The sequence below is a fragment of the Fusarium oxysporum genome, chromosome 12, assembly GCF_000149955.1.
Source record: "Fusarium oxysporum f. sp. lycopersici 4287 chromosome 12, whole genome shotgun sequence".
NCBI classification, from domain to species: Eukaryota; Fungi; Ascomycota; class Sordariomycetes; order Hypocreales; family Nectriaceae; genus Fusarium; species Fusarium oxysporum.
This window is the reverse complement of record NC_030997.1, coordinates 1,084,737-1,100,381: the sequence shown is the minus strand read 5'-3', so window position 1 is coordinate 1,100,381 and position 15,645 is coordinate 1,084,737. Positions and strand designations below refer to the sequence as shown.

General features: G+C 47.1%; 8 protein-coding genes and 1 non-coding gene across 9 annotated transcripts; 5 read left to right on the top strand and 4 right to left on the bottom strand.

The window, feature by feature from the left end:
- Positions 1-270: 270 nt before the first annotated feature.
- On the bottom strand, positions 271-2,351 carry FOXG_13493 (uncharacterized protein; the record flags this gene model as incomplete). Its single annotated transcript, XM_018393474.1, has 8 exons — positions 2,058-2,351; positions 1,652-2,007; positions 1,280-1,603; positions 1,129-1,232; positions 998-1,082; positions 686-943; positions 517-635; positions 271-460 (listed from the first exon to the last, which is right to left on the bottom strand). Exons 1-8 carry the CDS (start codon positions 2,209-2,211, stop codon positions 271-273), a joined length of 1,590 nt encoding a protein of 529 aa, XP_018252751.1. The 5' UTR covers positions 2,212-2,351.
- Positions 2,352-2,851: 500 nt separating this feature from the next.
- FOXG_13492 (uncharacterized protein) lies at positions 2,852-4,121 on the top strand (the record flags this gene model as incomplete). Its single annotated transcript, XM_018393473.1, has 3 exons — positions 2,852-3,294; positions 3,386-3,613; positions 3,666-4,121. 3 exons carry the CDS (start codon positions 2,852-2,854, stop codon positions 3,889-3,891), a joined length of 897 nt encoding a protein of 298 aa, XP_018252750.1. The 3' UTR covers positions 3,892-4,121.
- FOXG_21186 (uncharacterized protein) lies at positions 4,107-5,412 on the bottom strand (the record flags this gene model as incomplete). The annotated part of the gene is made up of 2 exons (XM_018401510.1): positions 4,230-5,412; positions 4,107-4,158 (listed from the first exon to the last, which is right to left on the bottom strand). The coding sequence occupies exons 1-2, from the start codon at positions 5,189-5,191 to the stop codon at positions 4,107-4,109; spliced, it is 1,014 nt and encodes a 337-aa protein (XP_018252749.1). The 5' UTR covers positions 5,192-5,412.
- A 1,501-nt stretch (positions 5,413-6,913) lies between these two features.
- On the top strand, positions 6,914-7,105 carry FOXG_21185 (uncharacterized protein; the record flags this gene model as incomplete). The annotated part of the gene is made up of 1 exon (XM_018401509.1): positions 6,914-7,105. The coding sequence occupies one exon, from the start codon at positions 6,914-6,916 to the stop codon at positions 7,103-7,105; it is 192 nt and encodes a 63-aa protein (XP_018252748.1).
- A 315-nt stretch (positions 7,106-7,420) lies between these two features.
- On the bottom strand, positions 7,421-7,492 carry FOXG_21184. Its single transcript has one exon. It is a non-coding gene; the product is annotated as a tRNA-Asp (tRNA).
- Positions 7,493-8,255: 763 nt separating this feature from the next.
- FOXG_13491 (uncharacterized protein) lies at positions 8,256-8,627 on the top strand (the record flags this gene model as incomplete). The annotated part of the gene is made up of 1 exon (XM_018393472.1): positions 8,256-8,627. One exon carries the CDS (start codon positions 8,256-8,258, stop codon positions 8,625-8,627), a length of 372 nt encoding a protein of 123 aa, XP_018252747.1.
- A 1,518-nt stretch (positions 8,628-10,145) lies between these two features.
- Positions 10,146-11,506, top strand: FOXG_13490 (uncharacterized protein; the record flags this gene model as incomplete). Its single annotated transcript, XM_018393471.1, has 4 exons — positions 10,146-10,439; positions 10,486-10,759; positions 10,809-10,939; positions 10,994-11,506. The coding sequence occupies 4 exons, from the start codon at positions 10,146-10,148 to the stop codon at positions 11,504-11,506; spliced, it is 1,212 nt and encodes a 403-aa protein (XP_018252746.1).
- Positions 11,507-12,404: 898 nt separating this feature from the next.
- FOXG_13489 (uncharacterized protein) lies at positions 12,405-13,643 on the top strand (the record flags this gene model as incomplete). The annotated part of the gene is made up of 2 exons (XM_018393470.1): positions 12,405-13,263; positions 13,318-13,643. 2 exons carry the CDS (start codon positions 12,405-12,407, stop codon positions 13,641-13,643), a joined length of 1,185 nt encoding a protein of 394 aa, XP_018252745.1.
- On the bottom strand, positions 13,638-15,530 carry FOXG_13488 (uncharacterized protein). The gene is made up of 4 exons (XM_018393469.1): positions 15,250-15,530; positions 14,992-15,197; positions 14,183-14,945; positions 13,638-14,133 (listed from the first exon to the last, which is right to left on the bottom strand). Exons 1-4 carry the CDS (start codon positions 15,394-15,396, stop codon positions 13,768-13,770), a joined length of 1,482 nt encoding a protein of 493 aa, XP_018252744.1. The 5' UTR covers positions 15,397-15,530; the 3' UTR covers positions 13,638-13,767.
- Positions 15,531-15,645: the final 115 nt, after the last annotated feature.

Genomic DNA, 15,645 nt, shown 5'->3' with positions numbered 1-15,645 from the left:
GAAGCATAAGACAGTTTGTGGAATGGAGAGGATGTTAACGGACTTCAAATATGAGCGATCGAGGCTTCAGGGAAATTGGAGTTTGACGCCTACATGGCAGGGACGGTTGTCAGATTATATGGCTGTGTGTTTCTATCTTGGTAACGTAATGACTACATGGAAGGGTATGGTTCTGTGTGGTGGTAAGATACAGATTTACAATTTGTAACAAAATGTTTAATGTTTACTTTCTACTTTTATTCTAGCTACTCCAGCAAAGATCTAGTGGCGTCAAGAACTACTGGACTGCTCTCCCGCCGCAGGGATCGGCTCCGTATCAAAGGAGGTTTCCTTCAGGTATCTGAATCTTGCACCGAACACCCACCAAACACCAGAAAATAGGAACGTTGCCCCAACAATGAGTGCGGCCCAGTTCATGTTCCCAATGTTTTCACCTGTGACTGGAAGATACAGCGGCATGCTAGTAAGGAATCAGCAATGATATCTTAATGGACACTTTTATGAGGTAGAACTGACACATAGATGACAATAGTCAGTAAGGCCCAGGCAACAGAAATGTAGTTCACAAAATATCCCCATCTGCCAAGATCAAAGTGAGGGCGAGGGGGGAGAATTGAGCGACCTCGGACAAGAGCCTGTTGGAAGAGTCAGCAGCCAAATGATTACGTGAATGAACTGTACTAACCACCGTAACTGGTATCGCGTAGGCAAGGGCGAAACAAACACCAGCACCACTGACGATGGCGTTGTAGGCCAATTCACTGCCTAAAGAAATGAGGCCAATGATGACTTCAACCACCATGATGGCAAAGATAAAGTTCAAGGGAATCTGTAGCTTATGATCGATCTTCTGTAGGCGATGAGACCATGGGAATGCCTTGTCCTCCGCCATGCGCCAGCCAAGACGGGAACATGAAGACAGGATGCCAGTGCAAACAAGAAGCTGGAGCATGGGACTTTAGTCATGATGACTACAAAATGAGGCGAGTTGACTTACGTTTACGACACCAAACACTATTGCGACATAGATCCCGGCATACTCATTGCCCGCGACGTCCGAGAACCAAGTGACGTATGGTGACCTAGCCATAAGCTTGAGTCATAACAATAAGGTTAAGGAGAACTTACAAGGCTGTTACATACTCAGCATAATTGCCGCAGCAGAACAGTAGGATGAGATCAGTGACGATAGTAGCAACGCCAGAAAGGACCATAGACCAAACCATGGCTCTCTGTGTAGTGTCAGTAAGTCAAACCTTGACTACGCAAAGATACTTACTGGTGCGTCTTGAGAGGCATTCTTCATCTCCTCAACCAAATGCATCATGCTATCCGTACCATAAAGGCCATACAGAGGGCTGTAAAAACTGAGTATGAACACCCATCCGTTATTCGTGTATCCCGAATTGTTGATAAACTGAGTAAATACGAATTTCGCACTGGCTTTTGGGGCTGTGGCAAGGAGAGTGATAGCCCAGCCAAAGAAGCCAAGGATTGTAAAAACGGCGCCGACGGTGCTGTAGAAAGGGAGTGCGCTGGGCTTCAAGTTCATCAGGAATGGGATAACCAGCAATCCAAGATATATCAAAAAGGTTTGGTAAGGCTTAGAGAGTCAGCGCATGGCATCACATCAAGGGGGGAGTCTCAATACCTTCCAGTCAATATTTGGGTGAAATATGGACACCATGGTACCAATGATGTTGGCGGTATTCAAGGCACAAGAAGAGCCAGTGGCAGTCTCGGCTAGAAGCAGACACCAACCGACGAAGTATGAGAGGAACGGTCGGTACTTTTCGGTAGCGAGTTTCTGGACGTAGAACTGCTGACCACCTGCAGTAGGCCAGATGCCACAGTATTCAGCGAGTGAGGCCATGAGTAGGGTTTGGCCGATTGCGACGATGATGGATCCGTAGAGAAGCGAGGCTGGTCCACCGACGTCAAAGATCACACCGTAGAAAACGACGACGCACGTCCATGTCGCACTGATCATGACCTGGTATGCGCATACTGTACTGCTGTCAGTATTGAAAACCAAGGAACTGCTGAAGAAGACTCACATGTCCAGAAGTTGTAGACGCGATGCAACTCAGCCGACTTTCCGAGGGACTTGAGATACGCATCGTCAGTGTCATACTGAGACTGGCTGCCCTCGAGAACGGATCCATCGTAGCAGATTGGCTCAGCCTTGATGTCTTCTTTAGGGGGATCCATATCCAGTGGAGTTCGGAGGTAGATGATATCTTTCTTGAGAATGTGGCGCGATCATGGACTGGAGAATATAGGAACAATGCCAAGATGCAAAATAGGAACCAATTTGGGAACAATGCTTTAAAGGGAGAGCTGGATGGTAGAACTGAGAACAGGAAGGTCTATAATTAACCAATTTCCCAAAGCGAATACACAAAGCAACTTGACCCAAGACTGCAATCTAGATCCTGGTCTCGAATGCGGGGAAGATAACGTCAGGACAGCAACCACCAATGATGAACTAGCCTGCTATCGTTTACAGCTGCCATCATTCCACGCAAGCGCCTCGTTTCTCTCCCGGGCAGCCAGGTTAAGCCTTCCCCGGAATGCACCGCGTTGCCGTTTCTCTCCCGACCAGCCTAGCCCGGGATAGCGTGCTCATGTGAGTCCCCAGGCCTTGGGTCGATGTGAAAGTGGCGTGGACTTTTCTCTGCCGACCAACCTATCTTGGATTAGTGACGAGCTAGTGAGAACCATTGAATGCAGCTTCATTGTAACGATAGAGTCATATCAAGACGAAGGAAGTCAAGATAACGTCTATAAATAATGATAAAGACTTCACAGGAGCCTCAATAACAACCATCGATCTTATAACTGCTTCAAAATGGCCTCACTGAGCACAGCTACCACTAAACCATCTTTTGTGCGTCTGGACGCAGCGGAACCATCCACGACGCCACAGAACCTCGTCGCAGCCATCAAACGTGACGGCGGCGTGATTGTCGAGAACCTTATATCTCGCCAGCTAGCAGAACAGATCAGGGCAGATCTCAAACCCCATTTTGACTCTGATATTCCAGACTTATCTGGATTCTTCCCTGTCACAACCCAGCGAGCAACTGGTTTATTTAATGTTTCTGATGCGTGTGTTGAACTTGCCTGTAACCCCCTCTACATCGATGTTGCGAATGAGCTTTGCTCTTCGTCGCTAACGTATTGGGAGCGGGAGAAGAGGATTACTGTGAGCGGAAAGCCTATTGTTTCGTCCACTGTGGCGTTTCGGGTTAATCCTGGTGGCAAACAGCAGGTTCTGCATCGAGATGATGAGTGAGTATACCCCTTTGCCACGGTCTGGAACGAGTGATGGAATAATCTTGCATAATGCATTGGTCTGGAACTATTCGCTGACTGAATGCAGTGACTACCATCCCCACGACAAAGAGCTCCCAGTCATGATTGGCTGCGTGACGGCTCTCACCAGAACCACCAGAGAAAACGGTGCCACGATCGGCATTCCGGGATCGCATCTCTGGGATAGTGAGCGACGACCATATGACGAGGAAGCTGTGCCCGCAGAACTTGAACCCGGCGACGCTTTCATTTTTCTAGGCAACCTCTACCATGCTGGCGGACAGAACATCACCCAGTAAGCGGAAGGCAAATTTCGAAAATCGTGCCCATACTAAATGACTTTTTAGAAACGAGTATCGCGAGACAGTAGGTATCTTCCTCTGCAAGCCGACTCTTCGCCCTGCGGAGAACCAGTTCCTCATGGTACCATTGGAGCGAGCGAGGCAGCTCACACCGCAAGCGCAAAGATTGCTTGGCTATGGCGTTTGTAAGCCATCGTTGGGATTCATGAACTACCAAGACCCAATGAAGGTGTTGTTTGGAGTGGAGGACGAAGAGACAGTGCTCATGTAAAGCAATCCTGCTATGATCAGAACACAATAAATGGGCTTATCCGCTCCTCGTTGTCTCTCGCATACTGTATCCAGTTTTGAGTCGACCCAGCTGCTGTTGCGTTCCAGAAGTCTCTCAAAAATTGCAATACTGCTGAATTACAGGAGAATCCTGTCGCGGCTATGTTTTCGGTGAAAAGCCTCTCAATCATGACTTGCTTCTCGGTGTATAACTGACTAGCTGTTCCAAGTATGAACAGCGGGAATGAGATGTTGTGTGAAACAGATTCTGTTGGCCAGGATGTCATGAAGATGATTTCGTTGTAGAGACAATCAAGTAGCGGAGGAGTAGCTACTGACCTTCCCGCCTCTGAAGCAAGAGCTTGGTAGCTGTACACCAGGCAAGCGTAGTATTGAGCTTTGAGAACAGACTTAAGGCCTATCTGGAGAGAGACATCTTGTGATGGGGTAGAGTCAATGCGGGCGCAAACGGAGTCATAAGACCTCGTGAGCTTGTCTTGCCACACAGTCATATCCGTGCCAGCAAGTATCTTCCCTGTCCTAATAGCGTTATCTCGGGCTCTCTCGGTAACCGTAATCTCATAAAGCGCTTCGGTAAATTCTTTGAAGTAGTCATCAGAGGTCGCGTGCTGTGAGATGGGCCTATGGCGTCTCAAAGCTGAGCTGAATGTCGATATACTCCCGAAAGCCTCCAGGTAGTCAAGTTCTTCGATGAAGAACTGAGAAATTACCTTTTCGTGTGGATTTGCGAGGTCATATCTATCGAATCCTGTGCGGACACCGCTGAGGTGGAGTCTCCATCTCGTCGAGTTCGGTATGAACATTTCTGCATAGCATAAAGAAATCATGGTGAGGATAATCTCGATGAGAACCGAGGCTTCGGTAATCTTATCGCACCGCGCTACTCCGCGCTTCAGCTCGGATTCCATTTGCCGGTTTAGGTGACATAGAGTCGCATCTCGAAGATTTCGGTGAATCTGAACAAGCGCTGACTTATCTTGGGGAGACACGACAGACATATGTGCTGCTGCCAAACCCAGCGTTGATAGCCGCAAGCAGGATGAGCGTTGCGCAAGAGGAAGTACGAGAGTTCGCCATGGGTTCTTGGGCCCATCCAGCCACGCAAGCTTTGATGCGACTTCGTGGTTGAAATGTTGAAAGAGGACTGCATGAGCTGCTTGTCGGACGTGACGATCGACAAGCTCGACATTCTGCTTTGTGTGCAATACAGCCAAAGAATTTTCAGTGGCTATTTGAGGTTGGCAACGGGGAGAGTTTTCGTCATCGGTATGCTTCTTCATGCGAAGGGTCCTTGATTGTTTGTGTGTGCGTGGTACACCATGCTTGATCTGAGGTCGTAACGGGACTGATTTCCCGATCAATTTGCCTCTGCTCGCCACTCCCTGACCCCATCTCAAACGAAGGCCGTAGCCTGGACATTCGAGTCCTCGACTACAACATTTCTGACACGAAGGAACACTTCGGTCGCATTTTATTCGCCTTCTCACACATGTTTTGCAATCTGGAAATGAGTAAATAGTTCTAAGCAGACATCGACCTCACTCACTCTGAGAAGCAACCTCACGATCCGACGGCAAAGAATCGAGGCGAATATTCCGCATTTCGGACCAAGTTTCCACGAAGAGTCTCAAGATTCAGCGTTTGATACCAATGACCGTTGAAAAGCCATTAGTTCAATTGAGGATTGCCTTATCATGCTGATCTGCACGCGACAGTTGAAAGGGGAAGATGCGCATCATGAACCCCGCTTTCTAACGACTTGACGTTAGTTGGAAAACGACAATTGATACGAGAAGTGACCTATCTTCATACCCGATTAGGAAATCTTTCACGGTGTAGCTTGAAGGAGTCTTATCGCGATACGGAAACCGCCTGTCGCTTCATCCTTCCTAATATTATTGTTGTTGCACGATTGATTGTCGCAACCTGAAGACATATATTGTCAATCTTATATACAATCTCTTCTCTGTTCAATAATAAGTCTGATCATTATCCACTATGCAAATGGAGACAATCTTGGTGACGCTGAAGGCCCAGTCACAACTATGCATAGGAAGGTCTCCAAATAAAACATCGAGGACATCAAGTATAACGGTAATGGGACTTGGAATTTTCTTGACAGCGCTAGCGGATTATCCTGGGTCTACATGTATGGATGAGGCTGTCAACGTTCCCCTAGCTGCGGCATTTTAGTGATCAACTCGCGCAATAAACCCAGACACGACTTCCCGAAACTGTCGTTCGATATGGAGATTGGTGGCTACATGCTGGATGACATGTCGGCTTAAGACATATCAGTCTTGAAGCCAATCAAGAGACCCGGCCTCCAATCGAGATCGTCGTTGGGCCCAGGTGTCTGAGACCACGACTATCCCTTGCTTCATATCAAACTTGTTAATCAAATTTGATCAGCCATTGGTATCTGTTAAATTATTTCTGTCTTATCGTGTTCGATAATGAAACTATAAGCATCTCTGAATACCTATTTTGAGTGTTGTTTTGGTCAGTCGTGACATAAGCACGTAAACATAGCTTAGATCAAATATCTTCATCCCTTCCTTCAATTTATCGCTAGTCGTTGATTTTCTAGATCCAATAAAGCTGATTTAGTCATTCACTAAGAATCAAAACAAGAAGTTTCCTTAAATACCGCTTTTCAAATGACTGCAAGGGAGCCTGAATCAATTTGGTGGTCGGGAGCGCCCTTGAAGAGTCCGGTCATAAGCGTTGTCCATTCAGAGCTCACGGAGATCTCACCTTTCAAATTGTGTTATTCCACCTGTGGACTTTCCAAATTGGGAACATTCCCGGTCTTGGTATCAGCAGAGCTGGATGACGCTCAAGTGTCTATTCTTCCTCTGATCATCATTTTGAACGCTGGCTAGCCTAATTAGCATGTTGAATATTTTGTGGATTGACATATACCTGTGCTGCCGGCCTTCCATTTGGCCCTTTTGTGACTCTTGGCATGCTAAATATTCGTAACCTCTCTCCTCGTGATTATGGCCAAATCAGGATTCATCACATCCCCATCCAAAATTTATGGTAATGCAAATGTGTTCAGCTTGGTCGATGGTCAGCTCTTGGCCGGCAATGTCACCATTTATTTCAACAGAGAGGACTTCAAGGTATTCGGCGCCGAGCAGGGAGGAGTTCCCAGTAGTGCTATTACCAGAACTTTCTTTCCATACTAGGGATATCCTTTATTAAAGACTTTCTGAATTAAATCTTTCTTAGTATTTATTATACCTATTTATTAAAACTTTACTTTATAATAACTTATTTTTAAAGATATTTTATTATAAAATATTTCTTAACTTATATTATAAACTTGGTCTCTGACTTATAATTCCCCTAACTATACTTTGTATATAAAACGCGCTCTTCTAAGCGATATCCGTTGAGGCATTTATCATCAATACGGAGAGGAGAAGTGATCCGCAGTAAAAAAAAATCAAAAAAATGGGAAAAAACGAAAAAAAAGAAAGCATGATTAGATCATGAGGCGACTCTCCCGCCGGGAATTGAACCCGGGTCTCAAGCGTGACAAGCTTGCATACTGACCACTATACTACGGAAGATGAACAGGTTGGAACCTGCTGTAGCGGAGTTCGATGGCTGGTGGTCTGCTAGCAAAAGCTAAGTACCTAGACCTTCAATAATAAAGAAAATCTATTGCCACAGTAGCGTATGGGTCCAGGTCATGGTCTCAACATGGTGTTCATGAGAGAATGCCTGTAAATAAAAGGCTTCCAGCCTCATTGGTTCTCTTAAATTATTTATTCATTACTTACATCGAGGTTTTAGAGGTCGCAGACATCGAAAGACTTTCATATTTACCAGACTTGTGAAGACTGACAATCGATGATGGCCTGAACAGCTCAGCCTCAAAACGGGACTCGGACATGGGGTGATTGATACAGAAACTCAAGATCTGACGAGATATTTCATGCCGAGAGTCTGAGTACGCCGATCAAACATTCCTTCTGCATCCTTTTATGGGGGATGATATCCACTATCCTTCCTTCAGATCCGCTGTTTTGAGCACTACCGTTCCTTTCGCGGTGTGATATAAAACCCATGATGAACTAAAATCTGACGCTGACGAGTTGCTTCCATTATATGGGCACAGCATAATACAGATCAACGACTTGAGCTGAAATAAAGCAACACGACACAGGAGATAATTGTATAAAGTAGGAAACATTAACTACTTAAATTTACCTTATCTAAACCTCTTCCTAAATCTTTTATAAGAATTCCCGAGTTTCATCCAGAACCAAGAACTTCAACCGGTATTACGGATTCCTGCAATCTCAGATAATCAACTTAAGTAACTCCATCATGAAATCCATCGTCGCATCAGCCCTTCTCTTCCTCGGCTTCACTTCAGCTCAATACGGCGGCCAAATTAAGGTCAAAGACGATGGCTGCCCCCAATTCACAGCTGGCGAAAAGTCGCAGCCTCTCAGTTGGGTCAAGGGCAACAACATCTGCGCAGACCTTTCAGATATCTGCCCCGATGGCAGATGCTTCATGGCATTCCAAGCCCTCGTGACCGGCACCGACAGCAGAACGCCTGCCAAGATGGGAGCTTGTCCTACCGATGATTGCTCTTCGGATTGTCAGACTTGGGACGTTGGCTCGCAGAGTAACAGCATTAGTGTTGATTGTGCTGAGTTTAATGGGCAGCACTACTTTTACTTGGGTGACTAAGGAGTCCTAGGAGTAGGTGGTTATGAGAGAATAGTGATTGTCAAGCATAGGCGCGATACCACCAGGGGACCGAATGCCATGATTTGTCAAAGTTGTCCAAAATACTATCAATATACAAAAGCATCTTATCTGACAATGGTACTTCCTGATATGTTTTGGACCGTGTTTTGCGGCAGTGAAGACGTTTTTCTAGCCTCATGCTTGATACTATGACGCTACAATGCAAGATAAGGGCAGTGAACATTCTGCCAAACAATAAGCGCAGCATCAATACAATGCTTTTATCAGGTACATTCAAGAGGCAGGTTTCACAAAGATAAGCTACACTATGGACTTATACGTTTGTACGGAAGCGTGAAGATGTCAAACTAACACTGACAACACGGCATAGATGTTACCCTGTATGTCGGCCTCACTTATGACCTCTGTGAAATGAGCTAGATCAGAAATGTGTTTCAAATAACCAGTGAAAAAGTCGATTATAAGTGATGGTACCTTGCAATTTATGGTAGTAGCCTCAAAAGATATGAACAGGCTTGCTGTTGTCTCCTGTCAGAGCGGTGGTTTACGATCAGCAAGCCAAGATATCCAAGTTTTTCTTGGATATCTTGACGAGGATCGCCATAAAGATCAGAGAAACCTAGCCGGGGATCGAAATGCAAGCTCCGCAATCCTGATATTTCGATTGACGAGATATTCGCTACCACATCGTTCACTGTGTTGGTGACATAGACTCTCGGACAGGCATCGACAATAGTGAGACTTGAGTCAACACTGCCATAAGCTTTTTTCTTGCAAGTTTCTCGCGGAATTAAACGAGAACGATATACAATGGTAATTACGGAAGATATGCTAACAATTTCATTTGTCCATTTAGCAGCGCACGCTCCAATTCCTGTCGGATATTCGCTAAAATCTCATCATGGATCCAAGATCCACTGATTTACTCAAGCATGAACGGGCAGCCTCACTTAGGGTTTTGAAGGGAGGCATGTTGTTTGGCCCGATAGTTCGGAAAGCCACTGTGTTTCACGGCTTTGTTCAATTTCTCCGGCGCCCTGTTCAGAGCCGAGCGCCGGCTCTGCAAGTATCGTTCGTTTTAAGACGGCTGCTATAACGTCGGAAATAACCACTCATATGATCCAGTTTAAGCGAAAGCATATAATGGTTATTATATGCTTATTGAATACTAATTGCTTTTGTCCCGAGAGCTCGGTTACAGGTCACTCCATCAAGCACATTCAAAAAGTACTCTGCGCCGCTTGGGACAATGACTGGGTTCTGGAAAAACGGGAGATGGCCAGAATAAGCAGGAGCTCCACGCCTGAAACAGGACCTAAGCCCGTGGCAAAATCCTCATTTTTCGGAATCGCACCATTTACATTCGCCAAGATGCATTGGGTGCAAGGTCCAGGAGAGGAGGGTAGTACGAGAGGCAAGACAGTTTGTCGGATAATATATCGTGACGGTTCGGCACTTTCATTGCTTTCGTGAACGTCATGTCAAAGACTTTTCGAAATGGTGAACTCAGCGTTTGTAGGCGAACCGCCTGCTACTGAAGATGATTTCTATATCGTTCGCGGTATTCTTCGTACATATGGCCTCAACAATCTCAACGCGAGCGCAGGCTTGGTGTTTTCGATCCAGCGACCTGAAAATCCACCCGACGAGTCGAAGAAACCTGCAATCTTGGCGGGTATGATCTTGGTTATACTGGCGATTGTTGTACCGACGGTTGCAAGAGTTATCATTCGTCTCAAGGGCGCGAGGACACAGTTTGGAGCAGACGACTTGGCCATTATAGCCGCTGCAGTGAGTAAATCGGTACATTCGAATCAAATCTTGTTGACATTTTTAGTCTTTGGCCGTCAGCTATCCATGCATTGTTATAGCGATGCTCGCGGAAACAGGCGCCGGTCGACATACATACGAAAGCACCTACGAAGAATACAATCTCTATTTCTACTACCTATCGGTATGCAGGATCATCTTCTACGTCTCGGTCGGGCTGATCAAGGTTTCGATCACATTGTTCGTTCGTCGACTTGCGGATAGAGCATCGAAGAAGTGGAGGCTCTTTGCGGATATCTTTCTTGGTACGGTGGTGATCTACATCCTTCTCGCGATATTTTGTAAGTTGGGCCTTGCGCTGGACTGATGGGTGGTATTGACTTTGCGAAGGGTTCGTGTTCACATGCAATCCCATTCAGTTTGCGTGGGACAAGAAGTTTGGTGGTTCTTTGGACAAGCCACCAGTGTGCATAGACACTGGTCTACAGAATAAATTCTTGAGCAGCATGCATGTTGCGCAGGTGAGCTGAGGTGCTTCTCTGCCATCAAATGCATTTCTAACATTATTCTCTCAGAGTATTGTTCTTCTTCTCGCACCAATCATCATCCTTTGGTACGTCAAGATTAACACCGCCAAAAAAGCCCGTCTCTTCTTCATCTGGCTTGTCGGCGGCACAACAGTCCTCGGTGGACTCCTCCAGCAAACAATGGTCACCATAACCAACGACTCGTGCTGGCAATTCACATCCGCCATGCGCTGGACCGTGCTGGACCTGACATTCGGCACACTTACCGCCTCACTCCCTGTTTTGGATGCAGCGATAATGGGGACGTGGAGCTCCATAAAGACAAAGATTGGAACGTCGGGTTCCCACTCGAGATCTAGAACGCAGGGATGGACGGACCTGGAGCATGATACGAGGAACACCACGACCGTCAGGAGGGCTACGGCGGGGGATTCGGACTCGATTGAGAATATTATTGGTGGGGATAAGGGTGGTGTTGTGGAAATGGGGATTTTGAGGACGGATGAGGTCGAGTTGACTTATGATTCGGATCCGGGGATGAAGAATTATCATGCAAAATAGGTAAAAGGTCGAGGAAGAAGACCCAAGTTTAGTCTATCGGTTGCTGATCAACATTCAAAAAGATTTTCTTGTTAATACAAAAACGATATCTACAACCCATTTATCTTTCTACAAGACACATGGTTTCTCAGTAGCAAGTATCATCGCAGCAGCACCGTTGCAGACGATGCAGCAATGGTTCGAGGTTGAGTGGAAGCCCCGCTTAGATACCGGGAATTAAATCCTCCAACCTTGAAATACCCCGTCCGCTTCTCTTCTATTGGATCCGTCAACTCGGATGACCCAGACAGGGTAAAAGGGCCTTGGTGCCGAGCGATGGGTTCCTGGCATAATGCGGCGCGGTAATTTCTCCGTATATCCGGGCCATGCTAACGTTATTGAGATCTAACGGCGAACGGCTTACTGGGCCCTTAGGATTGGCATCGTGTAAGAATCGTTCGATCGGCTCTGAGGAAGTCATTGTATGTGGAGTCTTGACGATTTGGAGCCTGAATGAAGATTAGAAGGTTTTGGTGAGTCGTTTATAAATATATTTCTATATGTCAGGAGAGTATAGAAAACTTGTCCTGTCTTGAGATTAGATCGGCCAACATTTGATGCTGATTTCTTCCTTAAATCCTTTGCCAAGCATCCCCTTTCTGGGAACCCATGTCCCATCTCCACGACGTTCGTTTAGTCTCACTCACGCAATGCGATTGGCGCGAGAACGGAATACTACAGCATATTGGACCCTTGCCTTGCTATAAACCTCCCAATTCCCGTACATTTTATTCATCTCGAACATAGAGAATCGCCACTCTCTACGTCCTTAATCACCAGCCACTCGTTTAGACAAAAGTCCAGAGTATTTTTCTGGCAGCCATTCATTTTCATCCCCCCAATTACTTAATTAATTACAATGGCGCGTTTCGTTCTCAATTCGCTGCTCTTCCTCGGCGGCGCCCTAGCGTCTCCTGTCCAAGAGCGCAAGGTGGATTGCACTGGCACGAACGCCATTAGCATGCACTGCCGCTCGAATGAGGTCCCCTACACGAGAGATTTCTTCTACATCGGCGGTCGCTCTGCAAAGGGGACTTCCGGAACCATCACCGTTGATCAAGTCTACGTGGAGAAGTTGACGCCTACTAAGCAGTGGACTCAGAAGCATCCTCTTGTCTTCTTCCACGGTGGTGGTCTATCGGGAAGTACTTGGCTCAACACACCCGATAACCGTGAGGGATGGGCTAGCTACTTCACCAAGAGGGGCTATGTCGTGTACTTAGTGGATAACAATGCCATCGGTCGCAGTGCTGAGAACGCTATTGCTAGCTTCCCCATGGCCGCGGGTTCTGCTACTGAGACTGTCATGAAGTTCTTCACCTCTCCCGAGAACTATGAGACCTATCCCCAAGCTAAGCTGCACACCCAGTGGCCTGGTACCGGAGCCGATGGTGACCTTGTGTACGACCAGTTCAAGAAGTCGCTGATTCCTCTTACCACCAACTTTGTCGGCCAGGAGAACGCTCTCCGTGCCGGTGGTTGCGAGCTTCTTTCTCTCCTTGGCGAGAAGGCCTTTCTCATCTCCCATTCGCTTGGTAGCAGGAATCCTCTTCTGCTTTCCAACGATTGCCCCGAGTACATCGCTGGTAGCATCAATCTCGAGGCTGCTACTTCACCTTTCTGGTCTTATGCTGAGGGTCTAGGTGGATTTGCTGGTTCGCCTTGGGGTTTGACCAACACACCTGTGACTTACGATCCTCCAGTCAGCGACCCATCCGGTAAGCTCACCACCACCCTCTCTTTCAGTAACCTTTGCTAACACTGTCTTTTAGAACTTGAAAGCGAGTCCGTTGGAGAGGAGACTCTGGCTCATCGCAACTGCTATCTTCAAGTCGAGCCCGCCCGCAAGCTTCCTCAGATCAACAAGGTTCCTTACCTGCTCTTGACTGGTGAAGCTTCTGTTCACATCACATACGATCACTGTGTTATCGACTTCCTCAAGCAGGCTGGTGGCAAGCCTGAGTGGATCAAGTTGGCTGACTGGGGTATCAAGGGCAACGGTCATTTCTTGCATGTTGAGAAGAATAACATGCAGATTGCTGGTATTGTTGATGCTTGGATCCAGAAGAAGTCTTTCAATGGCACAAAGAGTGCTTAATCTTGCGAATGCTTTTAGCCTCTATAGAACCCTCAATGATATCTTAGCTGGGAATCCTCGGCATGTACACTGATCCAATCCTTGCGTCCGTCTCTTTTGATACATACTTCGACCTGATAACCATCTAGTAACTATATCGGAACGCCCTGTCCTCCTTGTCTGTCAAGTCAGACTTGGGCAAGCCATTCTTATCCAAAATAACCTCCCCAGTGCTTTGAGACTCTCCAGCCAGGTCTCTCTTCTTGTTATCACGAGTGCAGAGGGTGCGATAAACAATCATCGTCAGGAACAGGAGACACCAAGTGACGATGCTGGTGATGACACCCTCTCGATATCGGGGGCCATTGGTCCAAAGCTGAGGGGATCCAATACAGCCTGCACAATATCCGATGAAGAACATGCAGTTTACCAAAGCTCTCTTGGTGTTGCCTTTGACGTTCGACGCGGAGAGTGAGAGGAGAATCGACATTGAAGCTGTAATGCAAGACGACTATCCAAAGAGTCAGCAGATGTCAGAAACAAGAAATCATTAAACTTACCACCCATGATGCAGCGATCAGACCCCAACCAGCACTGACATCAAGCTTCATCAGGAAAACGTTGCCGATAAGAGGTGGAATGATCAGAACCAGCACGACCAACGATCGCTGTTGGGGAAACAGGGTGCAAAGTCCGACTCCAATCCACAAGAGTCCGATCTGAACTGCTCCCGATGGTGCCGTGTAGAGCATAGTCTCGAGCTGCGTGTAACCGACCGACTTGATGACAAGAGATGCGAAGGTAAGCACGGGTGACTGCATCGTAACCAAAACTCCGAACCAAAAGACTGCCCAAGCTTTAGGGTCCAGGAGAGTCTCTCGGAGTTGACTGGTGCTGAAGCTTGTCTTATCACCTCCCTCACGATCACGAGCCATGCGCATCGACAATACCTCGCGTTCTCTGGGGCTCAAGAACCAAGCATCTCTCGGGCCGTTAGGCATCAGTGTAAAGAAGGCGATACCAGCGACGACTGTCATGGCACCACAGACAAGGAACAGAGTACGCCATGGTGCAAGACCGAGTGACGAATTCTTTCCTATGCCATACATGAGAAGACATCCGACAACTTGTGCAACGCCATTCATGGTGACCCAAAGAGCAGTGCGAAGTGTATGTTCAGACTTGCGGTACCAGATGGATGTGATGGTGACGAAGGCAGGCGATACGGCACCTTCGCTGAAGCCGAGGAGGAAACGAACGGCGGCGAAACCGGCAAAGTTATGGGGAGCTGCGAGACACATGCAGATGGTGCCCCATACGATACTGTTGATTGTAAGTAAGAACCGAGTAGGTAAATGGATGAACATACACTGTGACTCCGACGAACTTGGTGAGGTGCAGTCTGCTCATGAGGTAGATACAGGGATATTCAGCGACCAATTGGCCGACGTAGAAGATAGAGCTGCACCAGGAGTACTGAGAGCTGGTCAAATTGAGGTCGTCGATGAGACCAAAGACAGCAGCGTAGCTCAAACTCTGCTTGTCGAGGTACTGGAGGAAGAAGACGAAGCACATCTGTAGACTTTTGTGAGCTATGAAGACACTCGATGGCGATGCGGTCACTTACGAATGGCAGGATGACCATGTCAATCTTGCGAAGAACCGCTTTCTCTTCTTCAGGAGTGTATGAATCGTCCATGTTGAGGATCTCACCCCTTGCCTCAGGCTCATCAAGCTTTGGCGCAGACATTTTCTTCTCAAGAGCATTATCCATGATTGCGAGTTGATGGTGAAACAAAGAAATGATCTGGATAATGTCAATCCAAGTGCATGATGGGCTACGCTGATCCTTCCTGGGGAACACCTCAATTATATCATGATCCCAACAGCTTGGTTCGCCGTTATCAAAATTTCATCAAATGACAGCTCCGGGCATCGGATATTCGGTGACAGGAGCCACTATGGGGAAAACCTTATCATAATGCGGGGAAGGACATGGAGCCGACGAGATAGACCATCGATC

What these genes read in the sequence shown, in the direction of transcription:
- FOXG_13488 (XM_018393469.1), bottom strand. Translation starts at nt 15,396, where the DNA reads ATGGATAATGCTCTTGAGAAGAAAATGTCTGCGCCAAAGCTTGATGAG. An exon ending in ACATGGTCATCCTGCCATTC is followed by an intron (nt 15,198 to 15,249) that starts GTAAGTGACCGC and finishes AAAAGTCTACAG; the next exon opens with ATGTGCTTCGTCTTCTTCCT. An exon ending in AAGTTCGTCGGAGTCACAGT is followed by an intron (nt 14,946 to 14,991) that starts GTATGTTCATCC and finishes TACAATCAACAG; the next exon opens with TATCGTATGGGGCACCATCT.